At 39.3% G+C, this 16,258-nt stretch overlaps 1 protein-coding gene across 1 annotated transcript in view; it reads left to right on the top strand.

Annotated features, from left to right (window-relative positions):
- CCDC88A (coiled-coil domain containing 88A) overlaps positions 1-15,049 on the top strand; it is a 70,131-nt gene extending 55,082 nt beyond the window's left edge. Inside the window, exons 26-32 of the mRNA XM_068397874.1 lie at positions 4,404-4,487; positions 5,516-5,719; positions 6,027-6,098; positions 7,085-7,165; positions 8,596-8,858; positions 10,515-11,004; positions 14,973-15,049. Coding sequence (XP_068253975.1) covers positions 4,404-4,487; positions 5,516-5,719; positions 6,027-6,098; positions 7,085-7,165; positions 8,596-8,858; positions 10,515-11,004; positions 14,973-15,037 — 1,259 coding nt within the window. The 3' untranslated portion in view covers positions 15,038-15,049. The remainder of the gene's footprint in view (positions 1-4,403; positions 4,488-5,515; positions 5,720-6,026; positions 6,099-7,084; positions 7,166-8,595; positions 8,859-10,514; positions 11,005-14,972) is intronic.
- Positions 15,050-16,258: the final 1,209 nt, after the last annotated feature.

Below are 16,258 nucleotides of genomic sequence, written 5' to 3'. Positions count from 1 at the left end.
ATGTAAATGTTAAAATACATTCACAGTGCTTGGGTAAGAAGCAGCAGGCACTGCCACTGGGTCAGGCGGGCAGAATTTTGGATAGAATGTCAGGTGCTACCACTACTACCTGTTTTTGTTTCTCCCTCTTGTCCCAGCATGAATCCTTCCCCTTGCCTTGGAAGTGCTTTCCAAGCTGTGGTTGTGCTCATGTCCGTTAGTCGCTAAAAACATCTTCTGTCTGAAGGTGTTTCTCCAGCATCTCACAAAACCAACCATGAAGAATTTTGATAATATTTGAATATGCAATAGGAAGAGTTAATGCAGAGACATAACCTGTAAAAAAGATGTGAATTGTTACTGATCCTAATTCATAAACTGCCTGGGTTCTCACAACTTGAGAGATAATATTACACCCAAGTTATCAGGCTGTAATGGTTCTATTTAATAGTTATGCACCAAAAGCATTTTGGCTGTGCATGTAAAAGCATCAGAATAGATGTGTATTAAAATTCACTTAAAATCTTTGTAATGCTTTTTTAAAATACAATGTCTTGGGTTTCAAAAGACAGCAGATCAATATTCTGGTTTTGTGCCAGCTGTGAATTTGCTGTGTGAATGATTGAAGCCATTATGATGTATTTTTTCTTCTGTGCATATTGCAGAAGCTTAGTCAAAGTTAAAAACATCTAAAAACACTATTTCAGGGAAACTCAACATCAGATTTGTGAGTATTTTTTTTTAATAACTGGAGAAAATAGTAAGTTCAAGGGTCCACTTCATCACTTTTGTGGCTAACTTCTCAATTTGGGAAGCTTAGCATTTTTCAGTGTAAGGGTCTGCTAAGGGTTGAAAACAGGTACTTTTGACTTAAAAAAAAAACCAGCTGTTGCTTTTACATCTAAACGAAGTCTTGTGCGATTCAGGAGTGACTGAAGCTACAGTGGATGTGTTTGCAAGTGTCTTAGTTTGAATCGCGAGTGTGCATGCTTTGGTTCAGCCCATCTGCATCTGTGTCACCTGTTTCATGTTCTGGAAGGGCTCTGTTATGTGACGGTTTTCTTTGCATGATACTTGGGACCTTGTAGCGTGTAGTTACCTCTGTGGGAGCCATGGGTGAACTTACGGCGACTGATCCTCAAAAGAGGTTTGAAGTTGTTCAGACCTCATTAACTTTCTACTCCATGGACCTTGTTCATGTTCCCCTTAATCCCAATGTATTTATCCACAAACTGGAAGGGCTGATCTAATTCTGGATCCCAGCCTTCCTCCATTACCCATGTCACCAACAGGTTTTGATAGAACTTGGGTGAATTACGTGCCAGTTCAATGCTGACAATCTTACTGAGACAGTTTGCGTCTCACAAAGGTCAGAGAATATCTCAGTGTGAGAAGTACCAGTAATGGTGCACATTTTGCAGTCTATTTCTTCTGCTTTTAGAATGACTGTAAATCCTAAATGTCAAGATACTGTGGCTCCTTTCTTTTCTGTAAGAAGTGGCTTGGAAAGAAGCTACAAGAAAGAGAAAACCTGTAAGTTGCCACCTGTCTGTGCAAATGCTCAGGTATTGTAGCTTCCTACACTAGTTGAAGGCAGTTTTGGGTACGGGAAGAGACAGGCTCTGTGCCACCCTGATCTCCTGCGTCTGGGAGTGGTGGTGGTGGTTCCAGAGGGAACTGCTGAGGTGAAACGTCCTGCGTGTCCTTCAGTAGGCGAGGGAAGGCAGCTTACATTCCCCAAATTGCACTCACTGGCACAAATCAGTGGAGTTCTCAAAAGCCTGGAGGACAGAGTATCTGACATAAAGGGATCTTGGAGATGTAGAACTTTCCTACCCCATATCCCCTGTCAGAGAAAGCGAGAGGAGATACTGATTCCAAAATTAACTATCCTGCTGCTACCACTACTGATACACAGATTCGCTACGTACAATCTGTAGATTTTCCTCTTTTGAAGGTGGTGATGGACACTGTTTTCCTAATACAGGACTTTTTCTCATGCACGTGTTTTCAAGAGACCAATTCCCTTACAAAGACAGGTGATCTTGGTGCAAAAATCAGGTTACCTTGTTCTGCAGAGAAGACAGCACCTGAGGTCTCACAGGGTGCTTGGGGCCCTTGTTTGCCTCCAGAGGTCCTGGGGTGCCTGTACGGCTGTTAACGTTTGAGCACGAGTTAAATCCTGCAGGCAGTGGGGATGCTGTGTGCTCCTCTGACTGCAGAGCTTCACCTTTGCTTTTCCTGTCCGTATTCAGGGGTTGAGGCAGGTGAGTACCGTAGGTCTCACATCTGCTCGGTGCAGAGCCTTTTTTCTCAGGAGGATGGGATCCATTCTGCATAGAAAACCCAAGGCAGGCAAGCGGAAATTTTTCTTTTTGTGGAGAAAAACAGGTTATTTGTGCTCGCTTCCACTTCAGCCATTTCAGCTTATTAACAACGTCCCGAGGAATTAAGGCTATTAGTAAACTCATCATCTTTAAATAGTAGTACCAGTAGCAGACACATCGTATCGTAGCAGAAGTAAAAGCAGTATATTGGGCTGCATTGTCTATTACCAAAAACGTTTAGAGGATGTCTGCCTAGCATTTGCTTGTGTGCATGAACAAAACGATTTGAGGATTTTAATGCTATCCGTACAGAATTCCCCTGGCAAACAGGAGGAGGATTACAAAATGGGAGGTTTCCTGATGAGTGGAGGAGTTCTGCAATACTCATCATTCATTCTCAGCTCGGAAAGCGAGAGCATGTCCCTAGAATACTGAAAAGAGAAAGAAAAGTTAATGAATTATAACTAGAGTTCTTTGAGTAGGTGATTATTAAGACCAAAATTGTCCTCCCGCCATCCCATTTTTAAAGTCTGTTGGAATAAAGGTGTGTAAAGAGCTTAAGCTGAACTTTGTGGTGCCCTGTATGTTTCTGCTGTAGCTCTGCCATTCCAGGATTTTTTTGCAAGACATTTCTTCAGCCGTATTCTATGCAGATACTACCTAACGTAGTCTCTCAAGGAGGCTGCATTTTACCAAAGGACAGGTTTTGAGATACGATTTCCAGGACATTGGTAGTTGCAGTGGAGTCTTCCATGTGGTACAGTTGCTGAGGGCCATAAATCAGTCCTTTTGGAGGTGATCTGTGTTAGTGAACAAGAATCACAGATGACTCAAATGATACTTGAAAAAAAAAAAACCAAAAACCTGGTTATTTTGAAGTACCTACAAGTATAATGTACATAATAAAAAATACCTGTATACCTACGCAGTGAATAATTCAAAGGTGAAATTGTACTCGGTGTACTCCGACCTCACACAGGTAGCACACGTGCCTTTCTTTTCTCCCTGTTCTTCCCCACCCCACACTGTAAGGACTGACACAGGAGGGTGTTTTTGCAGAAAACCAAGGCAAATGACAGGCACGTGTCCCAAAAGTGACTTCAGAGAGATAAGCCAAGCAGATCTTGGGCTGATAGACTGGCTGCACTGCCTTCATACCTGCACAAATAAGAACTTTTTGGTAATTTCATTGTGCATTTCTTTCTGGATCTTTACCTGCCAGTTGTTTGCACGTGGCTTCTGTACACTTGGCAGTTTAACTCTGTTTCCTGATATTATGCATCTCAATTTTATCTTAGCCCTCCCAAAATGTTACAGCAACACTCACATTTGGATTTTCTTTGCTTTTTTTTTTTAAATCTTTGGTATTTTTTCAGCTAAAAGATTTGGTATATACCATTCCAGCCAATAAATCTTGATTTTATTTTTCTTATTACATATTTGAAGTGGATTATTACAGTAAAATCTTAAAATCACATAAACAGTAGATTGAACATAAGGTCCATGTAATTTTTCTCCAAGACAGGAGATGACCAAAGTTATTAGTAAGCACAAAATATAACAAACAAAGACTGATAATAGATTGTGTCCTACTAGAGAGGCAGGGCAAAACATTACGGAAGTCATTAATCTCAAAAAATAATGATGTGAACATATTTTAAAGTAGAAGTTGTTATTAGAGTTGTTTTTATTTTAAGCTTTTTTTGCTTCACATTTTTATGTTCAAGAGATGTTATTTTTCATGGTAAAAACTATATAATCATTGATTTCTATAATCATCTGAAAAGAAGTTACATTTATTTTTTGAAGACCTTGGCAGGTAGAACTTTCAAAGTGTATTATCCTCTTCCCCATTATTTTTGGTGCATTTCTGAGTATGTTAAAGTTTTCATAGTGTAGTTTTCATATTTCAGTGTAGTTTTCATGTTTCATGATCCCACAGAAGCATGAGAATGGTAGTTTTTAGCGTAGCATACGTAGCTGAAACTCAGACATTCATTTCTGTCCTTAGTTTCAACATTTAACTTCCATCTGTTCTTCTCCCTTTTTTTCTTTCATTTCCCTGTTTCCGTTTTTCCTCATGCTATGACATAAAAGTGGTTGCACTGAAAAGACTGCCCTTTTTGAGGAACAGACCGAAGGAAAAAGACAAAATGAAGGCCTTCTACCGTCGCTCCATGTGTAAGACTTTATGACAGTTCAGCTTCTTTTAAATGGCTACACTGGCTTCCATTACTAATTTTTCACTAACCTCTCCCTGGACTGCGCTGTATTTTTCCTCCTCTTCTGCAACGTGCAAGTCCTGCTGCAATACAAGGAGCTGGAGCTTTTTCTTTTTTCTTTTTCTTTTTTAAAACCTTGGCACTGAATGCTTTATATATGTGCACACACCCCCCCACACGTTGACATGCACAAGCACATACATATATATATTCAGTGCATTGTGACTGCATATATTTGTATACATAGTTGTCTATATACACATGTCTTTATGTGTATATAAATTTACAGTGCACTGTGTCAACCTAAAGAGTTCAAAATGACACGTTTCAAAAGCCTTTGGTTAAGAAATCACTGTAATTTGTTGTTTAAAGAAAGTGTAGAAAATAGTGCAAGGCTGTACGGTGGTCTGTCACTCTTCAAGTACTCATCAGTTGTTGTTGCCAAAATGTTGTATTGATTGATTTGATTTCATTTTAAAGTGAGAGGTGGCCAGTTTTCTCTACTTCTGTGAAGTAAAGGTGAATATCATCAGATGTCATCTTTTTCAGATCCTTTTATTTCTTGTTATGTCCAACACAGTATCCCTGCAGTAACCTGCACTGTACAAGGATCCCGTATCATTGTGGACATGTTATTGTCTCAGCACCTTTGCCCGTTTTATCTTCACTCGTTCCATTTTTCCATCGCAAACGGTGTATCCAAGCTTCTAACAGCCATGCCCCATGTCACTGCAGCGCACGCATGGCGAGTAGACCTAATCCAACCCGGTTTAAGAACCACACTGAGCTGAAAGAAGCCTCTGACTTACACCACTTCTCATTCGTTGAGCTGATTGCATGTCATAACACGGATGATCTTGTGCTTGTATCTTGCGGTACTCGATGCGCTTTAACGCTTAGAGAACTGTCAGCCGTTTTGCAATACAAAATAAGAGCAGAAGCAAAGACATTGACCATGCTGATCATTTGCTTTCATTTGCATCCCAGCCATGAATGACCTGGTGCAGTCCATGGTCCTGGCAGGAGGACAATGGACAGGTAGTTCTGAGCATCTGGAGGGTCCTGATGATATATCCACGGGTAAAAGGAGGAAGGAATTGGGAGCTATGGCCTTCTCTACTACAGCTATCAACTTTGCAACTGTCAACTCCTCTACAGGCTTCAGATCCAAGCAGTTGCTAAATAATAAAGGTATAGGTAGAAGCTCTTTGCACCGTGATGTGACTGTGTGTAACAGCAATTTGATAATAAATACTGGTTTTATTTGTATTCTAAGTTGTTCAGCAAAAAGCAACCTTAATAATTGAGTTGCAGTGCTAAGATACTGAATAGGTGTAATAACTGCAGTTATAAAATGTTTCAGGATTTTTCCTACAGAATGTTACCTAAGTAAAAAAGGATTGGTTTGAAAAGTATTTTTATATATTTAGAGATAAGTATTTCAATAATATTCTCATTTTATTTTATTTTACATCTGCTTTTATGTCTCTGTGTGTAGATACGACATCCTTTGAAGACATAAGTCCCCAAGGTATTAGTGATGATTCTAGTACAGGATCGAGAGTTCATGGTAAGATGTGAACTTTAGTTAAATGAATTAAGAATATATTACATGAATGTTAACAAAGTTTGCAAAAAAAAAAGTGAACGGCATTGTTACAAGTGAGCATGCTTTCTGTGACTCGCGTATCTCTTGAATGTGTGCTATCAGTTCTTCAGATTATTCTTTTCTTTCTTAACTTCTATATCAGATGGATGTTCTATATCTCTAGTAGAAAGTATCTATGAAGTGCATCTGAACAGGATCAAAACATTTTCCCTTTTAAAAATTTATTTGGAGTTAATAGTAAAATAAAAGGAGTTATAATTTCAATCGTAAAAAAAAAAAAAAAACCCAAATCTGGCCTGATTCTCAATGTTTACTGTTCAGTGAAACCTAAATTTGCCATGTACCGTATTTTATAAAATCATTACATGTTCCTTCAAGCAAAGCTGTGAAGTGAAAGCTATAATAGATTACTTAGAAGTGAGGTTTTAACTCTTGTGTAAACAGTTAAAATTAGCATGAGCACCAAACATTTTTGAAGACAGTAACAGTGCATTTCCCTTGTATTGGCTAGGAGTACAGGACATGGTCTGTGCAGATGCTCTTGCTCCTCCTGCTCGTGGCATTTCAACAATGTGCAAGGTTCCTTGTCAAATCTGTTGTAAGTGACCTAATCACGAGCAGCTTTCGGCATGCCCGTCCTTTCAGCTCTAAAATCCTGCTTTCCCACTAACTGCTCAGTTGCAATTCTAAATGTACACTCTATTTCTCTCTTCCTCTCCCTTGTACCTTACTATTCCTGTAGTGCCCTTTTCTAAAGTGTCCCCTTGGACTGCCTGGAAATCCCTTCGCTTTCTGATCTGTAAGAAACCTCTTTGTTGACGATGGGCATGCTCAGCCTGTGATAGTGCATGCTTACTGCCTCTGAGCATTCTGCGAGCAGAATGGAAAGGTGCCGCCTCATCTGCTCAAAGGTTGTTCATCATGCTGTCTCCTGATTTTCCATTTAGCTTCCAGACCAGCCAGCCTTGATAGTGGCAGAACATCCACTAGCAATAGCAATAACAATGCTTCACTCCATGAAGTCAAAGGTATGCTGTAGGGGAATTTACATACCTGCTTTGCTTCCATTATTTGCTCTGTAAGATCATCTAGATAGGTAAAAACCAAAAAAATTCCCACAACACACCGCAGCATGTTTTCCTTTAAGCATTTTATAGCCTTCATTCCCCAAATTAGGGGAGGATACAAGTATTAACAGAACTTATGTTTTCCATAAATATTAAAAGGGTGATACTAGTATATAAGTTTAAAACTATTTTAAACCAAACCTAACCCAAGTAACAATGCTACAAAATAATAATTCCCCCCAAATTACTTTAAAATTGCTTATTTTTAAGCAAAGAAGTTGCTCCATTTTTTTCTCCTAGCATCCTACTACGGTGTGCTGCTGCTGTAAAGCTGTATAGCGTACAACGCAAACCAGGCAAAATGGCATGTGTGATACCATCCTGTAAACTTCTATATTTGTTTTTAAAAGGTCAATAACATTCCTGGATTCAACAATATTCTCTAAATTTCATATATTACAAGCTTTGATATATTTTTGTGTATAATGGCCATTCTAGCTGGAGACCATTGTACGTACTAGACTAGAATGCTGCCAGCTCAACACTTGATTTAATATTCATGGCTTGCATTTATTAAACTGTATCTCGTTGTTTGGAAATTGAGATGAATGCTAGCTTAAGACTTTTATTAGTTTATTTTCTGTCTGTTGGACTACTCCCTTCTGTAAAAGATTCTTTGAGGTAGTCCTTGCCCCGGTTTCCAATACAGCATTAGAAATTTCTGCTGCAAACAATTTATCTTTCTTCAAACTTCAGTTCATTTCTTAGGAGTGACATAAAGCAGGAAATACTTGATTATTCATAAGTATTTTTTAAGAAATTCACAATTATTGAAAAATAATAATTGGTGTGGTGGAATTTATTTTGCATTTAATGCCATACGCTTCCTTCAGGTCACAATTGTAATAAACCAGAAGTAACAACAGAAACTGTTGGAGGAGCAGCATTCCTAAAGAGTTCTTGTTGAAGAACTATGTTGAAGAAAATACTTCTTCCATTCCATCCTTTATATTTCATTTAATGTAAAGCTCATTAGTAGTATATGAGAGTGTGTGCCTCACAGTGATGCTGAACAAGAGTGGAGGCGAATCTTTAGCCTCTTGGAACATAGTAGTGTGTAGATGGAGGCCCAGATTGTAAGTGAAAGGTAGTTTTTTATTCCAAAGCTGTCGTGTCATGTTTAAAAAGCTGTAAGAGGTAAGTCAGGGGAGTGCAATTGTATTAGTAATATATTTGGTTTGAGTAAAAAAGGACAACTGGATTTTTTAGTATTTTAAATAGAATTATTGTTAACTGAACGGGATAATGTTCCAGATTTGAGTAAGGTTATACTGTTTAACAGCTTTCGTGTGTTTTTCTTCTGGAGCACTTAATCCCATTTACCCCCAAAGCAGGTGCAGTTAACCAAAGCAGGCCGCAGAGTCACAGCAGCGGAGAATTCAGTCTGCTCCATGAACACGAGGCTTGGTCCAGCAGCAGCAGCAGCCCTATTCAGTATTTGAAAGGTCACACGAGGTCTAGTCCTGTGCTCCAGCAAAGGACGCCTGAAGCACTGGAGAGCCGTGGAAAACAGATCAAAACTGGTTCTCCTGGAAGTGAAGTTGTTACCCTGCAACAGTTTTTAGAAGAGAGCAACAAGAGTACCTCAAGCGAGGTTAGTTGGAAAAACATTTTAACTACATATTATCCCATATATGGGGACAGAATTACTAGAAGATTTACGGTGAGTAGAATTGCTTTAAAGCTTTGTGGAGGATACCAGTTACACCCACATTAAGAAGTAGTGTGGACTGTATCCTGATAAACTGTTCTTGCTGTATTACACGCAAAATCAGTTGGAATCTCGCCGTTTGACCCCTTCCAGGTTACTGAATTAGGTAAGAAAGTTGATCCCAGTGTGCTGACACATGGTACGCTCATCAGAGCTCAGATGGAAGGCCATAAACTCAAAGGAGGTTTATTTTTCTTCCAGTTCAGCACTTGTCTTCAGTAAGAGCTCTTGTCAGATCTCTCTTACATCAACAGGAAGGAAGATGCTTTACTTTGTTCCCTGAGGAGAGACTCTTGTCTCCTTCAGTTGCATCTTCTTAACTCTACTGGGAAAAAACCCCTGACTTTAGAGCTCATTGAAATCCGAGAGGAATAAGACAAAGAGAACGTTTCTCTAAATCAGTGACAGTTTGTTAGAAGGCCAAAACCACCTTGTCTCTGCTAGTACTCTAATTTCTTCATCGCTAGTTCTTGAGTACATCTGTCTGACACCCAGAAGTGCTCTAGGGTAAAGCAAGACAGTTACTGTGAGTAGGGCCTGTCAGGAGTAAGGATCAGACTCCATCTATTTGTAACGCCGCAAGTGAAGTTGAAAAATACACATTCCCAGCTGAACTGATTTGGGGTAGTCTGTGACCTGAGTCTGGACTAAGTTTCTGCATTTTTTGTTAGATACTTAAAATGACCTCACCTATGGTCTCTCTGATAAGGATTTTTGTTTTTTAAGCCTTAGACAATACTCTTCTAGCAACAGAAATAAAACAAACCACCTGAGTCATCAAGCCTAGTCCACTGCTGTTCATGAATCACAGAACCCCTTTCGCAGCATCACAGAATCATTCGGGCTGGAAGGGTCTTCAGGAGGTCTCTTTGCAGCCTTCTGCCAGAGCATTTCCTTAATGCTCTTAGCTTAATTCTGTGCAAATTGTCTCTCTTACAATTTTGAAAAAGACTGAAGTCTTTCTCCACTGAGCCTGTGAATAGTTTTCACCTAAAGGTTTTTTCTAACCTTGAGGTCTTTTCTCCAAAAAGAGAAATTTGGGAGCTGTCTGGTCCAAATTTAGACACCAAGGGTGCCTAAAAGTCCTGTGCTTTGTATTACTTCCTGAGATTTTTTTTGTCTTTATTATTTGTATAGAGAATTTAAGCTTTTAACTCCAGATGATCAGTATAAGTTAAAATAATAGTCCATATGAAATTGCTTAGGAAGTATTGATGAGTGATGGCAGAGGGCAAGTGAGTGAGAAGATGAACTCAAAGTTTTGATCATCTGATTTGTTGAGTTAATCAGTATTACAGGAATTAATTCCAGATAGTTATGATCTGTCTGACACCTAGTTTTCAAAGTACTTGCTTGTGAGCTGTACAGAAAACTCAGGGGTACGTACCGTAGATGTTGTAATACTGCTTTTAGATCTGAGAAATTAAAACAAAAAGAATACTTTTTAGAATTGTTCTTCGTTTTTGTCCACAAAGATGGCTTGAGAAAAGGTCGACATTACAATTTATAAATTTATAAGATGTTTCATATTTTTGACAGATGAAATCTACAAGTGAAGAGAATCTTTTAGATGAAGTCATGAAAAGCTTATCTGAGTCTGTGGAGCTGACAGGAAGGGAGAAGCTAAGGAAACAGCCGTCTGCCGGCTGTGGTATTGTGAGATCATTAAGTGTAAAAAATACAGCTGATTTCTCAGACGGACGATCCATTAAACCAGAACAATTTGGAAGGCCCAGCCTTCGTAAAACCGAAGACACCTTCTTTACAAGCTCTCCAATAAAATTTACATCAGGCTCTCAAGGGAAGGCCAGATCAGTTAAAGAAAAGATCCAAGCGACCGTATCACAGCGACAATCAAGAGATTGCAACCCTTACGCCACCTTACCTCGTGCCAGCAGCGTGATTTCTACGGCAGAAGGAACTACTCGAAGGACAAGCATTCACGATTTTTTGTCTAAGGACAGTAGGCAGCCTGTATCAGTCGATCCAGCGCCACCCACCGCTGACAGAAGCGTTCCATCAACCTCCAGTGAGTACTCAGCACACCAGTTACCCTCTAATTGTTTTCCCTGTGTGGCTTACAGAGTAGGTTGTGTTCCACAGAGCGATGCAGCTGATGCAGTTAAACCACGTAATTTAGGATATCACTCTGATGTGCCTAAGACTTCGAGGATGGAAAGGTCAAATTTTCGTGAGAGAACTTTGCTAAGCACAAACGTGTTTAATGATAGAGTCAGTGTATCTGGTAAGGACAGTGCAGGATCCTTTACTGCGGCTCAGCCATTTGTGTCCCTTAACACTGAATTAGTTAGTAATATAAGTGGATTGCCTCAAAGATCTACATCAAAACCAATTGATCAGGCAAATCTGTCAGCATTTAGATCTGTACAGAAAAATCCAGAACAGCCTTCTGCTGGTCAGAAACCTGACTGTAGTGAGCTGCGGTCAGTTCTGACCAGCGGAGTTGTTCCTGCCCCCTGCGTAAACACGAGTGAGGCTGAATCCCCGCTACTGGTTTCTGAGGATACAACAACTGTGTGGTATGAGTATGGTTGTGTATGATAAGGAGGTTGTATTATTAAATATATACATAATCTAATATGAACATATAGGCGTTCTTCTCAGTGTCTGCTGGATTTAGAGAAAATTTCACTACGCTGAAAAAACAATTTTGCGTTAGATCTGTGGGTGGTTGTTTTCAAAGCCCGATGGCGTAGGGCTCAGCTGTGTACTCTAGCATGTTTGAATGTACAATTGTAACCTCACCAAAGTTTGCATGAACCATTAATTGCACTGTATATATTTTGCATGCCTTTAAAAGTCTTTTATAATACAAGCTATATTTTTATTTGTCACATTTTGGTTTTTTTCCTGTATGTTACCGAATGCATGTTAAGCCAATCGCATGCTGCCCTGCCAAAAAGGCACAGTGAACCACAGACTTCCCAGAACAAAGACAGGACTTTTCAGTTGTGCTTGTGCTTTCGGATGTACCAGTAACGCATTGATTGTGTATTTGGAGTGAAAACACCTTTTTTCTCCTTCTTTCAAAAATGAGACACTAATGAAAAGCAGCATTTAGCGAGATGTCAGCGTCTTACCCTTCTCATTCATGCCATGTCCTGGCATAAATGTGCTTTGCACAAGGAACAAGTTACAGCCCAATAATTCAGTGCCTCTGGCATGCACAATGAATATGAATTACTGTTCATACTTACTAAAATATTTGAACATTAGTAAATATAAAGACCATTCATAATCATAGAATCATAGAATGGGTTGGCTTGGAAGGGACCTTGAAGACCATCTAGTTGCAACCCCCCTGCCAGGGGCGGGGACACCTTCCACTAGACCAGGTTGCTCAAAGCCTCGTCCAACCTGGCCTTAAACATGAACATAAATGATAATTCTTAGGAAGACGTAATAAATAGTGACATGATATGCAGCACTTGCAGTGAAAAAATGACCCTTTCCACCTTTTCCCTTTTGTATGCTTTGTCTTTGCACGTCTGGTGTACAAACGTGGTGAAGTGTACGGTTTCGTTAGGAGTCCAGTAACAGAGTTATATGAGACTCCTTGTGCTGTCTGGGAATAAAAACCTGCATTGATCATGGTGGAAATTCATTTTTTCTTATTAATAGAAGAAACACTAACATAATAGAAAACAAGTTGTGTAACAAAATAACAGAAAAACTGTTAAATTAACACAAATAAAAGAAAAAATAAAATGTTTGCAAAATTATAGGAGTATAGGAGTGCTTAAGAGAATAACTTGTTAAATCCCAGATGACCAGCTAAAGAGAAATGTTGAAAAGTAATTCCTTAATATACCACTGTCTGTGCAATTGCTTGCAACTTCTCAATGGTAAATATAAACAGTTTAAAAACATATCATACTTAAACTATAATTACGTGAGGCTTTAGACATTGGCACTTTTTTGCAAAAGGAAGTAGTTACTGACAGTTATTGGAGGCCAAAATTACACGTGCCATAAAAAACCTGAACGAAAATATATCTAGAGGAAAAATATTTAAAACTGAAAATAAATATTGAAGATAACGAATGTCATATTCTGATTTTTGCAATTGGATTTATTTTGCCAGCAGTTTTGTGGCAGTCACGGTATTGCTGTGGGGGTTGAACTTTTAATTCCCTAGTGTTTAACGAGGGAGGGGTAGAAGTGCTGCAAACACACAGTTCCTCAAGGCAAAGCAGCAGACTTCCCAGACGTTAGCCTGTAAGGTCTCAGTTTCATATGGGAGCATTGTTAACAGAAGGTGGAGACAGCCCTTCCCAGAGCTCCAGCTGCATTTCACGGTGGGGAAGAGGAGCGAGGGGAGAAGGCTGGATGTTTCAGAGACGTTCTGGACACACTTACACAGCGAGATCTTGGGTTGTGGCATTTGACTTCATTTCCATTACTCTGCAGATGTGTTTGAATTAGCTCTGATGGCTTGTTAGGAGCAGAACAAGGTTTGTAGCTAGAGGTAGTAGTATCTTCTATTTAGATCAACTGCTGTTGTTCGCAAAACCGGATAAGCTTTCAGGCATGCTGTTATCTCCTTTGCCAGCCTTGTCTTGCTTACATCCTCAGACTGTCACAGCCACACAAAATACCAGCATTGTCTCCAGATACGTTTATTACGAACTCTCCAGCATGGCCACTGAAGCCCAATTGCAGTCGTGAGCAGGGCCAGGATCTAAAGAGAAATTGTAAAGGTTTCCCCTGTAGAGTGAAGGGCAAGCTTGCTATCGTGGCCCCAAAACACGTTTTTTCCAGCCACTGGCCGTGGGGCACTTCAGTTTGCATTGTTTTATTTCATTTCACAGCACTAAGCTTTCTCATACAAAACAAATGTGATGGTGAATATTTATGCCTGGTATTTAATGCCTTTTTAGCCTGTGCTTTACCTTACTCCATTGGGGGGGGCAGCATTAAAATAGCTTCTCTCTTAAGAACAAAGGGCTTCAGAGTGAGTGAGTGTTAGTGTCTTCAAACAGTAGTGTCTCTAATCCTCTGCAGGAGTTCTAGCCTAACCTTGTCCAGCCTAAGCTACTATTTTGCATTGGTTTATAAATCCGTAATGAATTGCATTTCAGTTCTGAGGACGACAACTTTTTGTGCTCCTATTTTTGCCCCATCGAGTTCAGCTGCAGCAGCGAAAGCGTGCTGCTAGAGACCTTTTAATGTCTCTGAAAAATAAATTGTCAACATTTGGTTTTACTCCACTTTTTGGTCTTTATGCTTTAACAATAACATCATGGGTGTCTCTTCTGGTCTGTGCTCAACTGGTGGAAGGATCCATGAGTTTCCTTTCAGGCCCAGTCACGGCTGCTCCTCGGCCATTCACATGGCTCGCTGTAAAACACACGGTGCACTTGCTCGTTCCTTGGTCCCTGCTGCCTTTAAAAATGATAAGTTAGGACTTTGCATGGTAATTATAAACACCAAAAAAGGTATTGTTGTTCAGGCTCAGTAATTTGCTTGCAGTTAAAGGTTTGCTTGATGCTTTGCTTTAAGTGAGTAGTAAATAAAGATGCTGCATTTTGCACGTTCAGGCTGTTGCATGCGAAGATAATTTTCTGTTTTGCAAAACTGGATGTGACCCTTTCTGTCAATGTAGAGCGGGTAAAAGTGCAAAGATGAGTTATGTTCTCTGCTAGGTTAGTTCGCCTTGATTACATCTGATTTTATTTCCTTTTCATACAGGCAGACATTTAGGGTTAGTGTATCTAAAAGTTAAGTTGTGGCTTTGAAAATAATACCTGGTTATTCTAAATGCTGAGATGAATTTTGGTGAGTGCAGTTGAGTAGGCTTTTCCAGTGAGTTTCTTCTATCCCTCTCCTCTGTCCTTTCCTCTAAAAAAGAAAAAAAAAAGTGTTTATATATCCTTTTGCTCTACTAATAAGTAGAATGTATTTTAATGCATGAGGGTTTTTTTTTTTCATGTCCTGATAAACACAATGAATAACGTGAAATGCTTTTCTCTGCAGATGTGGAAGCTATCCCAGAAAGCAGAAATTCAAAAAGCAGGTCTAGGGAGCAACAAAGCTCCTAATTCTATTACCCACTACATGAGATGTGGGCCAAGTGGTGAGTTTCCTGCCCAAAATGTAAATGAGATTAATTTCATTTACAACAAACTAACAGCATTACATCCCAGAACAAGTGCACATCGCATTAACCAGATGTAAATACTGCTTGCTTAACTGGCTTCTGTCCTGCTTCGTAGTTAAGCCAGACCAGGTTGTTTTACAGCAGTTATTTTGCCTGTGTAGGCAGGGAACTTCATCCCATTTAGCCTTTTGCCTGCAAAAATTACATTTATTTCTACTTTTCAAACCTCTTGAAGGAGAAAGTTCAAAGAAATCACATTAAGAAGGAATATTGAAGTCAGTTCTTGGAAAGGGACAGATAAATCTAAAAGAATAGTTTAACAAAAGTATTCTATACTACAAGGGAACTGCCTTTTTATAAAGCTGCCTTTGGCATCTGTCCTCCTCTCGACTTCATTACACCACCTTTGATGCATGCTATTAGTGCTGTTAGTTCTGTTAGTGACTTAACTCTGTATTTTATACTTCCACACTTTAAGCTTTTCTTATGTTCTTTTCTCTTTCTGCCTTTCAACTGACCACAGAGAGAAAAGTGTCCTTCAGTATCTCAGTGTGAAGCCTTTATATCTGAAGTAACAAGATTACAGCGACTGTAGGAATCATTAATAAAAATTAAGGGAATTTTTTACATTCAGGCAAGAAATAAAAACCTACCTACCTTCCTTCCTTCCTTGAATCAAGGAGCTCTACTGGAGTCTACTGCCGAAAATTTGTAGATGGTCTTAGGAATTATTGCACATTGCACTGTTAAGATCTACTGAATAAAGGACAGTTCTCATCTCCCTAAGGACCAAGAATTTTAAGGTCTCAAGAATTACTCCAGGAAAAAATAAAACAAACTTCTTTCATCTTCTGTTTATGAAATTAGCCACTGATTTGCTTCAGCTTCTGCTAATAATTAGCCAAAAAACCCCATAACTAGCAGTTTATATTTACTTGTGTAAATCTAAAATAAATGCTGTAGTATTTTGTTGGAATTGACTGTACATACAGATACAAACACCTCACAGCTTCCTGGCACTTCACTGCCTTACTTGGTTAGCGTAATCTGCATGGAATTGCTCTTACAAAAGTTGATGCTGATTTTTGTTGCATACTGCAAGAGAAAAAGTTGTTTACATACATGAAAAAGTTGGGTAACTAACGACAGTGGGAGTCATGGG

The sequence above is a fragment of the Nyctibius grandis genome, chromosome 1, assembly GCF_013368605.1.
Source record: "Nyctibius grandis isolate bNycGra1 chromosome 1, bNycGra1.pri, whole genome shotgun sequence".
Taxonomy (NCBI): domain Eukaryota; kingdom Metazoa; phylum Chordata; class Aves; order Nyctibiiformes; family Nyctibiidae; genus Nyctibius; species Nyctibius grandis.
Note: the sequence above shows the minus strand (reverse complement) of the source record. Positions and strands in the feature narration are given on the sequence as shown.